The sequence below is a fragment of the Engystomops pustulosus genome, chromosome 4 (assembly GCF_040894005.1).
Source record: "Engystomops pustulosus chromosome 4, aEngPut4.maternal, whole genome shotgun sequence".
In the NCBI taxonomy this organism is placed as follows: domain Eukaryota; kingdom Metazoa; phylum Chordata; class Amphibia; order Anura; family Leptodactylidae; genus Engystomops; species Engystomops pustulosus.
In genome coordinates this window covers 216,701,082-216,716,816 of record NC_092414.1, presented here as the reverse complement: position 1 = coordinate 216,716,816, position 15,735 = coordinate 216,701,082, and the positions used below count along the sequence as shown (strand labels likewise).

At 42.1% G+C, this 15,735-nt stretch overlaps 1 protein-coding gene across 1 annotated transcript; it reads left to right on the top strand.

Annotated features, from left to right (window-relative positions):
- The first annotated feature begins 2,356 nt into the window (after positions 1 to 2,356).
- On the top strand, positions 2,357 to 15,589 carry GP1BA (glycoprotein Ib platelet subunit alpha). The gene is made up of 3 exons (XM_072149944.1): positions 2,357 to 2,381; positions 3,627 to 4,113; positions 13,261 to 15,589. Exons 2-3 carry the CDS (start codon positions 3,634 to 3,636, stop codon positions 14,638 to 14,640), a joined length of 1,860 nt encoding a protein of 619 aa, XP_072006045.1. The 5' UTR covers positions 2,357 to 2,381; positions 3,627 to 3,633; the 3' UTR covers positions 14,641 to 15,589.
- Positions 15,590 to 15,735: the final 146 nt, after the last annotated feature.

The window sequence follows — 15,735 nt, the reverse complement described above, 5'->3', positions numbered from 1 at the left end:
GGTCGCCAGGGACCTGTTGTGGCGGGACGCTGGGTCGCCAGGGACCTGTTGTGGCGGGACGCTGGGTCGCCAGGGACCTGTTGTGGCGGGACGCTGGGTCGCCAGGGACCTGTTGTGGCGGGACGCTGGGTCGCCAGGGACCGGTTGTGGCGGGACGCTGGGTCGCCAGGGACCGGTTGTGCCGGGACGCTGGGTCGCCAGGGACCGGTTGTGGCGGGACGCTGGGTCGCCAGGGACCGGTTGTGGCGGGACGCTGGGTCGCCAGGGACCGGTTGTGGCGGGACGCTGGGTCGCCAGGGACCTGGTGTGGCGGGACGTTGGGTCGCCAGGGACCGGTTGTGGCGGGACGCTGGGTCGCCAGGGACCGGTTGTGGCGGGACGCTGGGTCGCCAGGGACCGGTTGTGGCGGGACGCTGGGTCGCCAGGGACCTGTTGTGGCGGGACGCTGGGTCGCCAGGGACCTGTTGTGGCGGGACGCTGGGTCGCCAGGGACCTGTTGTGGCGGGACGCTGGGTCGCCGGGGACCTGTTGTGGCGGGACGCTGGGTCGCCGGGGACCTGTTGTGGCGGGACGCTGGGTCGCCGGGGACCTGTTGTGGCGGGACGCTGGGTCGCCGGGGACCTGTTGTGGCGGGACGCTGGGTCGCCGGGGACCTGTTGTGGCGGGACGCTGGGTCGCCGGGGACCTGTTGTGGCGGGACGCTGGGTCGCCAGGGACCGGTTGTGGCGGGACGCTGGGTCGCCGGGGACCTGTTGTGGCGGGACGCTGGGTCGCCAGGGACCGGTTGTGGCGGGACGCTGGGTCGTCAGATACCTGTTGGGGCGGGACGCTGGGTCGCCAGGGACCTGTTGTGGCGGGACGCTGGGTCGCCAGGGACCTGTTGGGGCGGGACGCTGGGTCGCCAGGGACCTGTTTAACAAAACATAAAATTATTAAATAACATAATAAACTTGAAAAATTAACAACATGGTCGGCCCATAGACTTCTTCAAACCTTGGGATGGGACTTCACCCGAATGGCGGCTGCGGCCCGGCATGTGGGAAACCTCAAAACGACTTTGGGCCTGTGTCCAACTCCACCTGTGCTGTGACATCTGTGGGAAAACAGAAGGAAACAGCCAGAACCTGTAGGAGAACACCCAGGGTGGGAGGGAGACTTCACACCTCTCCGATCCTGAGGGCAGAAGGAGAGGTCTAATGACTTTTGTGGCTCCTCCTCCTTGTCGAGGGTCAGTTACTGCCTTCTGAACATTGGTCAAGTCAGCAGAGTCTTCCCCATGATTGTGTCACCTACTGAACCAGACTAAGGGACCCTTTAAACCGCTTAGGAATCCTTTGCAGGTGTTTTAGGTTAATTATTCTAATGACTTTTGGGGTTTCCTCGACTGTAAAACATCTTCTTCAATATCACCAGAAATAAACACTTGATGTGTGATGTCCCTCGGTGTGTGATGACTTGATATAATATGTCAGTTTCATTGAATATTACTGAAAAACTTACGAAAAATTACTAACTTTCTGCTGATATGATAACTTATTGAGAAGATCTTTGTAATTCTGGGAAGAACATTAACCACAGGAACACGAGATCATCTCCAGCGCTAACAAATATAACTCCAGGAAACATCCGCTCCATGTGATAAGGAGAGACGTCTGACAACCACGAGACAGACTGCGCGGCGGAGAACACAGAGCAGAGGTGGCGGCACAAGGTGAGGAGCTCCGCAGGTCCTGTACATCCCAGCAGGTCCTGCACAGGGAGGGAAGAGGAGACAGATCACATGTAGATAAGATTTATTGTGCTGCCCCCTCTATCCCAGCAGGACACATGTTTCTGCATCTCTCACTGGACGGATGATAAGACAAAAGCTGCAGATACGTCCTCCCTCCAGCCTCCCCTACTCCTTATATAAAGAGGCTCCGCAGATCAGAGGCAGCACAGCACAACATCGCTCCGGACCCTCAGGTGAGATCCCAATATCACACACATCACAGACTGTACAGCACATCACTGCTCCGGACCCCCAGAGACCCCCATATCACACACATCACAGACTGTACAGCACAACACTGCTCCGGACCCCCAGAGACCCCAATATCACACACATCACACACTGTACAGCACATCACTGCTCCGAACCCCCAGAGACCCTAATATCACACACATCACAGACTGTACAGCACAACACTTCTCCGGACCCCCAGAGACCCTAATATCACACACATCACAGACTGTACAGCACAACACTGCTCCGGACCCCCAGAGACCCCGACATCACACACATCAGAGACTGTACAGCACAACACTGCTCCGGACCCCCAGAGACCCCCATATCACACACATCACAGACTGTACAGCACAACATCGCTCCGGACCCTCAGGTGAGACCCCGACATCACACACATCAGAGACTGTACAGCACAACACAGCTCCAGACCCCCAGAGACCCCAATATCACACACGTCACAGACTGTACAGCACATCACTGCTCCGGACCCTCAGGTGAGACCCCAATATCACACACATCAGAGACTGTACAGCACATCACTGCTCCGGACCCTCAGGTGAGACCCCAATATCACACACATCACAGACTGTACAGCACATCACTGCTCCGGACCCCCAGAGACCCCAATATCACACACATCACAGACTGTACAGCACATCACTGCTCCGGACCCCCAGAGACCCCCATATCACACACATCACAGACTGTACAGCACAACATCGCTCCGGACCCCCAGAGACCCCCATATCACACACATCACAGACTGTACAGCACAACACTGCTCCGGACCCCCAGAGACCCCAATATCAGTCACACATCAGAGACTGTACAGCACAACACTGCTCTGGACCCCCAGAGACCCCAATATCACAGACTGTACAGCACAACACTGCTCCGGACCCCCAGAGACCCCCATATCACAGACTGTACAGCACATCACTGCTCCGGACCCCCAGAGACCCCCATATCACAGACTGTACAGCACATCACTGCTCCGGACCCCCAGAGACCCCCATATCACACACATCACAGACTGTACAGCACAACACTGCTCCGGACCCCCAGAGACCCCCATATCATACACATCACAGACTGTACAGCACAACACTGCTCCGGACCCCCAGAGACCCCAATATCAGTCACACATCAGAGACTGTACAGCACAACACTGCTCCGGACCCCCAGAGACCCCCATATCACAGACTGTACAGCACATCACTGCTCCGGACCCCCAGAGACCCCAATATCACAGACTGTACAGCACAACACTGCTCCGGACCCCCAGAGACCCCCATATCACAGACTGTACAGCACATCACTGCTCCGGACCCCCAGAGACCCCCATATCACAGACTGTACAGCACATCACTGCTCCGGACCCCCCAGAGACCCCAATATCACACACATCACAGACTGTACAGCACATCACTGCTCCGGACCCCCAGAGACCCCCATATCACAGACTGTACAGCACATCACTGCTCCGGACCCCCAGAGACCCCCATATCACAGACTGTACAGCACATCACTGCTCCGGACCCCCAGAGACCCCCATATCACACACATCAGAGACCCCCCAGCACCACACCTTGTTACTCCTCCCCTCTCCGCCCCCCAGGTCCACCATGCATCTCCTCGCCCTCCTCGCTCTCCTGGTGACGGGGGAAGTCTTCGGGAAGCCGTCGTGTTCTACAGAGAAGAACTTCAGCAAAAACAAGGAAGAAACAACTTGTGTAAATCTCGGATTGTCCAAACTCCCATTGGATGAAATCCCCAAGGACACGGCCATCCTCGTCCTGTCCTCCAACAGCCTCAAGTCCCTCTCCACCTCCAGCCTCCAGGGCTTCAAGGACCTGACAGAGCTGGAGGCCACGGACACCGGGATGAGCAGCTTTATAATAGACGTCTCCCTGAGGATAGAAGAACTAAACCTGGCCAATAATTCACTGACCGCAATACCAGAGGTGTCCAAGCTCCCAGGACTGACCACAGTCCAGCTCTCCAACAACCGCATCTCCACCATTCCCAAGGAGACCTTCACCGGACTGACCAGACTGACCCGACTGGAGCTACAACACAACCAAATCCACTCACTGGATGAGGAGGTAGGACATCCCCTAATACTGCCCCCTATGTACAGGAATATAACTACTATAATACTGCCCCCTATGTACAAGAATATTACTACTATAATACTACCCCCTATGTACAAGAATATAACTACTATAATACTGCCCCCTATGTACAGGAATATAACTACTATAATACTGCCCCCTATGTACAAGAATATAACTACTATAATACTGCCCCTATGTACAAGAATATAACTACTATAATACTGCCCCCTATGTACAGGAATATAACTACTATAATACTGCCCCCTATGTACAGGAATATAACTACTATAATACTGCCCCCTATGTACAGGAATATAACTACTATAATACTGCCCCCTATGTACAGGAATATAACTACTATAATACTGCCGCCTATGTACAGGAATATAACTACTATAATACTGCCTCCTATGTACAGGAATATAACTACTATAATACTGCCCCCTATGTACAAGAATATAACTACTATAATACTGCCCCCTATGTACAGGAATATAACTACTATAATACTGCCCCCTATGTACAGGAATATAACTACTATAATACTGCCCCCTATGTACAGGAATATAACTACTATAATACTGCCCCCTATGTACAAGAATATAACTACTATAATACTGCCCCTATGTACAGGAATATAACTACTATAATACTGCCCCCTATGTACAAGAATATAACTGCTATAATACTGCCCCCTATGTACAGGAATATAACTACTATAATACTACCCCCTATGTACAGGAATATAACTACTATAATACTGCCCCCTATGTACAAGAATATAACTGCTATAATACTGCCCCCTATGTACAGGAATATAACTACTATAATACTGCCCCCTATGTACAGGAATATAACTACTATAATACTGCCCCCTATGTACAAGAATATAACTACTATAATACTGCCCCCTATGTACAGGAATATAACTACTATAATACTGCGCGCTATGTACAAGAATATAACTACTATAATACTGCCTCCTATGTACAAGAATATAACTACTATAATACTGGCCCCTATGTATAAGAATATAACTACTATAATACTGCCCCCTATGTACAGGAATATAACTACTATAATACTGCCCCCTATGTACAAGAATATAACTACTATAATACTGCCGCCTATGTACAAGAATATAACTACTATAATACTGCCCCCTATGTACAGGAATATAATTAGTATAATACTGCCCCCTATGTACAAGAATATAACTACTATAATACTGCCCCTTATGTACAGGAATATAACTACTATAATACTGCCCCTATGTACAGGAATATAACTACTATAATACTGCCCTCTATGTACAAGAATATAACTACTATAATACTGCCCCCTATGTACAGGAATATAACTACTATAATACTGCCCCCTATGTACAAGAATATAACTACTATAATACTGCCCCCTATGTACAAGAATATAACTGCTATAATACTGCCCCCTATGTACAGGAATATAACTACTATAATACTGCCCCCTATGTACAGGTATATAACTACTATAATACTGACCCCTATGTACAGGAATATAACTACTATAATACTGCCCCCTATGTACAGGAATATAACTACTATAATACTGCCCCCTATGTACAGGAATATAACTACTATAATACTGCCCCCTATGTACAAGAATATAACTACTATAATACTGCCCCCTATGTACAAGAATATAACTACTATAATACTGCCCCCTATGTACAAGAATATAACTACTATAATACTGCCCCCTATGTACAAGAATATAACTACTATAATACTGCCCCTATGTAAAGGAATATAACTACTATAATACTGCCCCCTATGTACAGGAATATAACTACTATAATACTGCCCCCTATGTACAGGGATATAACTACAATAATACTGCCCCCTATGTACAAGAATATAACTACTATAATACTGTCCCCTATGTACAAGAATATAACTACTATAATACTGTCCCCTATGTACAGGAATATAACTACTATAATACTGCCCCCTATGTACAGGAATATAACTACTATAATACTGACCCCTATGTACAGGAATATAACTACTATAATACTGCCCCCTATGTACAAGAATATAACTACTATAATACTGCCCCCTATGTACAAGACTATAACTACTATAATACTGCCCCCTATGTACAAGACTATAACTACTATAATACTGCCCCCTATGTACAAGAATATAACTACTATAATACTGCCCCTATGTAAAGGAATATAACTACTATAATACTGCTCCCTATGTACAGGAATATAACTACTATAATACTGCCCCCTATGTACAGGAATATAACTACTATAATACTGCCCCCTATGTACAAGAATATAACTACTATAATACTGCCCCCTATGTACAAGAATATAACTACTATAATAGTGCCCCCTATGTACAGGAATATAACTACTATAATACTGCCCCCTATGTACAGGAATATAACTACTATAATACTGACCCCTATGTACAGGAATATAACTACTATAATACTGCCTCCTATGTACAAGAATATAACTACTATAATACTGCCCCATATGTACAAGACTATAACTACTATAATACTGCCCCCTATGTACAAGACTATAACTACTATAATACTGCCCCCTATGTACAAGAATATAACTACTATAATACTGCCCCCCATGTACAAGAATATAACTACTATAATACTGCCCCCCATGTACAAGAATATAACTACTATAATACTGCCCCCTATGTACAAGAATATAACTACTATAATACTGCCCCCTATGTACAAGAATATAACTACTATAATACTGCCCCTATGTACAGGAATATAACTACTATAATACTGCCCCCTATGTACAAGAATGTAACTACTATAATACTGCCCCCTATGTACAGGAATATAACTACTATAATACTGCCCCCTATGTACAGGAATATAACTACTATAATACTGCCCCCTATGTACAGGGATATAACTACTATAATACTGCCCCCTATGTACAAGAATATAACTACTATAATACTGCCCCCTATGTACAAGAATATAACTACTATAATACTGCCCTCTATGTACAGGAATATAACTACTATAATACTGCCCCCTATGTACAAGAATATAACTACTATAATACTGCCCCCTATGTACAAGAATATAACTACTATAATACTGCCCCTATGTACAGGAATATAACTACTATAATACTGCCCCCTATGTACAAGAATGTAACTACTATAATACTGCCCCCTATGTACAGGAATATAACTACTATAATACTGCCCCCTATGTACAGGACTATAACTACTATAATACTGCCCCCTATGTACAGGGATATAACTACTATAATACTGCCCCCTATGTACAAGAATATAACTACTATAATACTGCCCCCTATGTACAAGAATATAACTACTATAATACTGCCCTCTATGTACAGGAATATAACTACTATAATACTGCCCCCTATGTACAAGAATATAACTACTATAATACTGCCCCCTATCTACAAGAATATAACTACTATAATACTGCCCCCTATCTACAAGAATATAACTACTATAATACTGCCCTCTATGTACAGGAATATAACTACTATAATACTGCCCCCTATGTACAGGAATATAACTACTATAATATTGCCCCCTATGTACAGGAATATAACTACTATAATACTGACCCCTATGTACAGGAATATAACTACTATAATACTGCCCCCTATCTACAAGAATATAACTACTATAATACTGCCCTCTATGTACAGGAATATAACTACTATAATACTGCCCCCTATCTACAAGAATATAACTACTATAATACTGACCCCTATGTACAGGAATATAACTACTATAATACTGCCTCCTATGTACAAGAATATAACTACTATAATACTGCCCCCTATGTACAAGAATATAACTACTATAATACTACCCCCTATGTACAAGAATATAACTACTATAATACTGCCCCCTATGTACAAGAATATAACTACTATAATACTGCCCCCTATGTACAAGACTATAACTACTATAATACTGCCCCCTATGTACAAGACTATAACTACTATAATACTGCCCCCTATGTACAAGAATATAACTACTATAATACTGCCCCCTATGTACAGGAATATAACTACTATAATACTGCCCCCTATGTACAGGAATATAACTACTATAATACTGCCCCCTATGTACAAGAATATAATTACTATAATACTGCCCCCCTATGTACAAGAATATAACTACTATAATACTGCCCCCTATGTACAGGAATATAACTACTATAATACTGCCCCCTATGTACAAGAATATAACTACTATAATACTGCCCCTATGTAAAGGAATATAACTACTATAATACTGCTCCCTATGTACAGGAATATAACTACTATAATACTGCCCCCTATGTACAGGAATATAACTACTATAATACTGCCCCCTATGTACAAGAATATAACTACTATAATACTGCCCCCTATGTACAAGAATATAACTACTATAATACTGCCCCCTATGTACAAGAATATAACTACTATAATACTGCCCCTATGTACAGGAATATAACTACTATAATACTGCCCCCTATGTACAAGAATGTAACTACTATAATACTGCCCCCTATGTACAGGAATGTAACTACTATAATACTGCCCCCTATGTACAGGAATATAACTACTATAATACTGCCCCCTATGTACAGGGATATAACTACTATAATACTGCCCCCTATGTACAAGAATATAACTACTATAATACTGCCCCCTATGTACAAGAATATAACTACTATAATACTGCCCTCTATGTACAGGAATATAACTACTATAATACTGCCCCCTATGTACAAGAATATAACTACTATAATACTGCCCCCTATGTACAAGAATATAACTACTATAATACTGCCCCTATGTACAGGAATATAACTACTATAATACTGCCCCCTATGTACAAGAATGTAACTACTATAATACTGCCCCCTATGTACAGGAATATAACTACTATAATACTGCCCCCTATGTACAGGAATATAACTACTATAATACTGCCCCCTATGTACAGGGATATAACTACTATAATACTGCCCCCTATGTACAAGAATATAACTACTATAATACTGCCCCCTATGTACAAGAATATAACTACTATAATACTGCCCTCTATGTACAGGAATATAACTACTATAATACTGCCCCCTATGTACAAGAATATAACTACTATAATACTGCCCCCTATCTACAAGAATATAACTACTATAATACTGCCCCCTATCTACAAGAATATAACTACTATAATACTGCCCTCTATGTACAGGAATATAACTACTATAATACTGCCCCCTATGTACAGGAATATAGCTACTATAATACTGCCCCCTATGTACAGGAATATAACTACTATAATACTGACCCCTATGTACAGGAATATAACTACTATAATACTGCCCCCTATCTACAAGAATATAACTACTATAATACTGCCCTCTATGTACAGGAATATAACTACTATAATACTGCCCCCTATCTACAAGAATATAACTACTATAATACTGACCCCTATGTACAGGAATATAACTACTATAATACTGCCTCCTATGTACAAGAATATAACTACTATAATACTGCCCCCTATGTACAAGACTATAACTACTATAATACTGCCCCCTATGTACAAGACTATAACTACTATAATACTGCCCCCTATGTACAAGAATATAACTACTATAATACTGCCCCCTATGTACAGGAATATAACTACTATAATACTGCCCCCTATGTACAGGAATATAACTACTATAATACTGCCCCCTATGTACAAGAATATAATTACTATAATACTGCCCCCCTATGTACAAGAATATAACTACTATAATACTGCCCCCTATGTACAGGAATATAACTACTATAATACTGCCCCCTATGTACAAGAATATAACTACTATAATACTGCCCCTATGTAAAGGAATATAACTACTATAATACTGCTCCCTATGTACAGGAATATAACTACTATAATACTGCCCCCTATGTACAAGAATATAACTACTATAATACTGCCCCCTATGTACAAGAATATAACTACTATAATACTGCCCCCTATGTACAGGAATATAACTACTATAATACTGCCCCCTATGTACAGGAATATAACTACTATAATACTGACCCCTATGTACAGGAATATAACTACTATAATACTGCCTCCTATGTACAAGAATATAACTACTATAATACTGCCCCCTATGTACAAGACTATAACTACTATAATACTGCCCCCTATGTACAAGACTATAACTACTATAATACTGCCCCCTATGTACAAGAATATAACTACTATAATACTGCCCCCTATGTACAAGAATATAACTACTATAATACTGCCCCCTATGTACAGGAATATAACTACTATAATACTGTCCCCTATGTACAAGAATATAACTACTATAATACTGCCCCCCATGTACAAGAATATAACTACTATAATACTGCCCCCCATGTACAAGAATATAACTACTATAATACTGCCCCCTATGTACAAGAATATAACTACTATAATACTGCCCCTATGTAAAGGAATATAACTACTATAATACTGCTCCCTATGTACAGGAATATAACTACTATAATACTGCCCCCTATTTACAAGAATATAACTACTATAATACTGCCCCCTATGTACAAGAATATAACTACTATAATACTGCCCCCTATGTACAGGAATATAACTACTATAATACTGCCCCCTATGTACAGGAATATAACTACTATAATACTGTCCCCTATGTACAAGAATATAACTACTATAATACTGTCCCCTATGTACAAGAATATAACTACTATAATACTGCCCCCCATGTACAAGAATATAACTACTATAATACTGCCCCCCATGTACAAGAATATAACTACTATAATACTGCCCCCTATGTACAAGAATATAACTACTATAATACTGCCCCTATGTAAAGGAATATAACTACTATAATACTGCTCCCTATGTACAGGAATATAACTACTATAATACTGCCCCCTATGTACAAGAATATAACTACTATAATACTGCCCCCTATGTACAAGAATATAACTACTATAATACTGCCCCCTATGTACAGGAATATAACTACTATAATACTGCCCCCTATGTACAGGAATATAACTACTATAATACTGCCCCCTATGTACAGGAATATAACTACTATAATACTGACCCCTATATACAGGAATATAACTACTATAATACTGCCTCCTATGTACAAGAATATAACTACTATAATACTGCCCCCTATGTACAAGACTATAACTACTATAATACTGCCCCCTATGTACAAGACTATAACTACTATAATACTGCCCCCTATGTACAAGAATATAACTACTATAATACTGCCCCCTATGTACAAGAATATAACTACTATAATACTGCCCCCTATGTACAGGAATATAACTACTATAATACTGCCCCCTATGTACAAGAATATAACTACTATAATACTGCCCCCTATGTACAGGAATATAACTACTATAATACTGTCCCCTATGTACAAGAATATAACTACTATAATACTGTCCCCTATGTACAAGAATATAACTACTATAATACTGCCCCCCATGTACAAGAATATAACTACTATAATACTGCCCCCCATGTACAAGAATATATCTACTATAATACTGCCCCCTATGTACAAGAATATAACTACTATAATACTGCCCCCTATGTACAAGAATATAACTACTATAATACTGCCCCTATGTACAGGAATATAACTACTATAATACTGCCCCCTATGTACAAGAATATAACTACTATAATACTGCCCCTATGTACAGGAATATAACTACTATAATACTGCCCCCTATGTACAAGAATGTAACTACTATAATACTGCCCCCTATGTACAGGAATATAACTACTATAATACTGCCCCCTATGTACAGGAATATAACTACTATAATACTGCCCCCTATGTACAGGGATATAACTACTATAATACTGCCCCCTATGTACAAGAATATAACTACTATAATACTGCCCCCTATGTACAAGAATATAACTACTATAATACTGCCCTCTATGTACAGGAATATAACTACTATAATACTGCCCCCTATGTACAAGAATATAACTACTATAATACTGCCCCCTATGTACAAGAATATAACTACTATAATACTGCCCCCTATCTACAAGAATATAACTACTATAATACTGCCCTCTATGTACAGGAATATAACTACTATAATACTGCCCCCTATCTACAAGAATATAACTACTATAATACTGCCCCCTATGTACAGGAATATAACTACTATAATACTGCCCCCTATGTACATGAATATAACTACTATAATACTGCTCTCTATGTACAAGAATATAACTACTATAGTACTGCCCCCTATGTACAAGAATATAACTACTATAATACTGCCCCCTATGTACAGGAATATAACTACTATAATACTGCCCCCTATGTACAGGAATATAACTACTATAATACTGCCCCCTATCTACAAGAATATAACTACTATAATACTGCCCCCTATGTACAGGAATATAACTACTATAATACTGCCCCCTATGTACAGGAATATAACTACTATAATACTGCCCCCTATGTACAGGGATATAACTGCTATAATACTGCCCCCTATGTACAGGAATATAACTACTATAATACTGCCCCCTATGTACAAGAATATAACTACTATAATACTGCCCCCTATGTACAAGAATATAACTACTATAATACTGCCCCCTATGTACAAGAATATAACTACTATAATACTGCCCCCTATGTACAGGAATATAACTACTATAATACTGCCCCCTATGTACAGGAATATAACTACTATAATACTGCCCACTATGTACAGGAATATAACTACTATAATACTGCCCCCTATGTACAGGAATATAACTACTATAATACTGCTCTCTATGTACAAGAATATAACTACTATAGTACTGCCCCCTATGTACAAGAATATAACTACTATAGTACTGCCCCCTATGTACAGGAATATAACTACTATAATACTGCCCCCTATGTACAGGAATATAACTACTATAATACTGCCCCCTATGTACAAGAATATAACTACTATAATACTGCCCCCTATGTACAGGGATATTACTACTATAATACTGCCCCCTATAAATAATATATTACTTTTCGCAGGTATTTATGGATTTGCAGTCTCTGAAGCATTTGGATTTGTCATACAATAATTTGGGGCAACTTCCTGATCGTCTTCTGTCCAACGTCAAAGATCTGGAGATTTTATATTTAACAGGGAACCGTCTCACAGAGATCCCTGATAACTTCTTTGAAGATCTAGAACTGAATTACGTGTACCTGGAGAAGAATTCCTGGAACTGTAATTGCGCCCTCCAGTACTTTAAGAACTGGCTGGAGGAAGATGAGGACAGGGTCTACGAAACCTCCAAAGACGGTCCCACAAAGAACCAAAGAAGTGTGGTCTGCTCCGATGGGACCCCACTGGTGGATTTTGACATGGACCATTGTCTTATAAGAGCAAAGGGAGACGTGGACATCAACAACGTCCCTGTCCATCCCAAAATTACAGAGAATCCCAAACAGACTGAGAGACTAACTACAGAGGCGACCGCCGTGTTACCAACCACAACACCAACTACCCGAGTGACCACCGTGTTACCAACCACAACACCAACTACCCGAGTGACCACCGTGTTACCAACCACAACACCAACTACCCTAGTGACCACCGTGTTACCAACCACAACACCAACTACCCGAGTGACCACCGTGTTACCAACCACAAAACCAACTTCCCGAGTGACCACCGTGTTACCAACCGCAAAACCAACTTCCCGAGTGACCACCGTGTTACCAACCACAACATCAACTACCCGAGTGACCACCGTGTTACCAACACCACCACCAACCACCCAAATGACCACCATTTTACCCATCACTACAGCACCCACACAAGTGACCACCACATTACCCACCACAACTACTCAACTGACCACCATACTACCCACCACAACACAACCTACCCAAATGACCACTACGTGGTCAACACTAGTGATGACCACCACCGGAGAGCTAAGCACAACTCTCCATGTGGTGGCAACTACCAATAGCCGGAAAGCATCTATGGCAAGTCCTACATCTGAACCTCGTGATGCCACCATGTTGCCAGCCAGAACTTCCAAATTGTCCAGATTTGGTTTGGATTGGTTGCTGAAAGTTATTCTTGAACACTGTTGTCTTCTCCACGTTATCATCTATGCTTTGTGTATCCTCCTTCTCCTGGTGTGGTTGGTTATCACCGCCATGTGTTTAGTGTGGACCTGCTGCTGTAATCGGGACCTTCTGGAATGGCTTCCAAGAATACGGCTGATCCGTTACAGTATACGAGTGCCCAACAGTGATGAAGATATCCTACTGGTCAACAATGGCGCTATTGAATCTCACTTCCGAGACCAGTCCTTTACCGGTATCACCAAGATGTTGATCCTAGAGTCTGATCCTCAGCAACAGAACATAAGTTACACATCGGCTATTTTGTAATACGGTGGTCACATGTCCACTAGGTAGAGAAAAAGAGGACTACCCAATGTATTGGTTGTTATCATGTGTGGTCCACCATGCTGGGATTTCCTGCTGTGAGAGGGAGATAAACTGCTGTTCTATCAACTGGTAAGAGGTTGGTCACATGGAGGATGAGAGATAATATGAACCACTGATGAGATGAACATGAGATTATCCATGACCCAAACCCAGGGTAACGTTTTTTGGCATCTCACCCCCTCTTGCCCCACCGTTGGGGAGGAGTAATTTCTGTTATTTTCAGGGGCCAATGTTCTAATTTGCTTCTCCAGTCGAGTGGGTGCTACCAGATGTTCTGCTCCAGTCGATAACTTCCCATCGGACAATAAATAACCTAATTAGCATATTTTACAAAGCAATATTTGGTGGGGACCAAAGAAAAAAGTAGCCTTAGCTTAAAGCAGTGGAGCCGAACCTAATAGATGCAAAGAGTCGAGGGTGGTGAAACGTTCGCTTTAAAATAAAGAATGGATCTTCTCAATTGCTTGAAGAGGTCGCAAGTTTTTGTTATTTTGTATTCTTATGACTAATTATTCGGAAATAAAGTTTCAAAAAGTTGAAAAGGTTTAGATCCAAGTGTAAGAGCCAACCTCAAGTCACGTAGCTCCATCTGTTGGTCATCTCTGGCACAACAAGTCGGAATATATTTTTGGAATTGGCCGCCTCCCTCCTGCCCTGGCATCAGTCCACTTCGTATTCTAGTAGAGCAGTGATTTTCAACCTTTTTTGAGCCGCGGCACACTTTTTATACTTAGAAAATCCTGGGGCACACCACCAACCAAAATAGCACAAAATGACACTAAAACAGTCATAAAAGGCCTCCCTTTACTAATAAAAACCTCTAGCGGCCTCCCTTTACTAATAAAAAGCTCTAGCGGCCTCCCTTTACTAATTAAAAGCCCCTAGCAGCCTCAATTTACTAATTAAGAGACCCTAGCGGCCTCCCTTTACTAATAAAAAGCCCCTAGCTGCCTCCCTTTACTAATAAAATGCCCCTAGCTGCCTCCCTTTACTAATAAAATGCCCCTAGCGGCCTCCCTTTACTAATAAAAAGCC

Bases quoted from the DNA above. Each gene is read 5' to 3' on its own strand.
- GP1BA (XM_072149944.1), top strand. From the start codon at position 3,634: ATGCATCTCCTCGCCCTCCTCGCTCTCCTGGTGACGGGGGAAGTCTTC. The intron at 4,114-13,260 runs GTAGGACATCCC...TACTTTTCGCAG, and splicing joins TCCACTCACTGGATGAGGAG to GTATTTATGGATTTGCAGTC.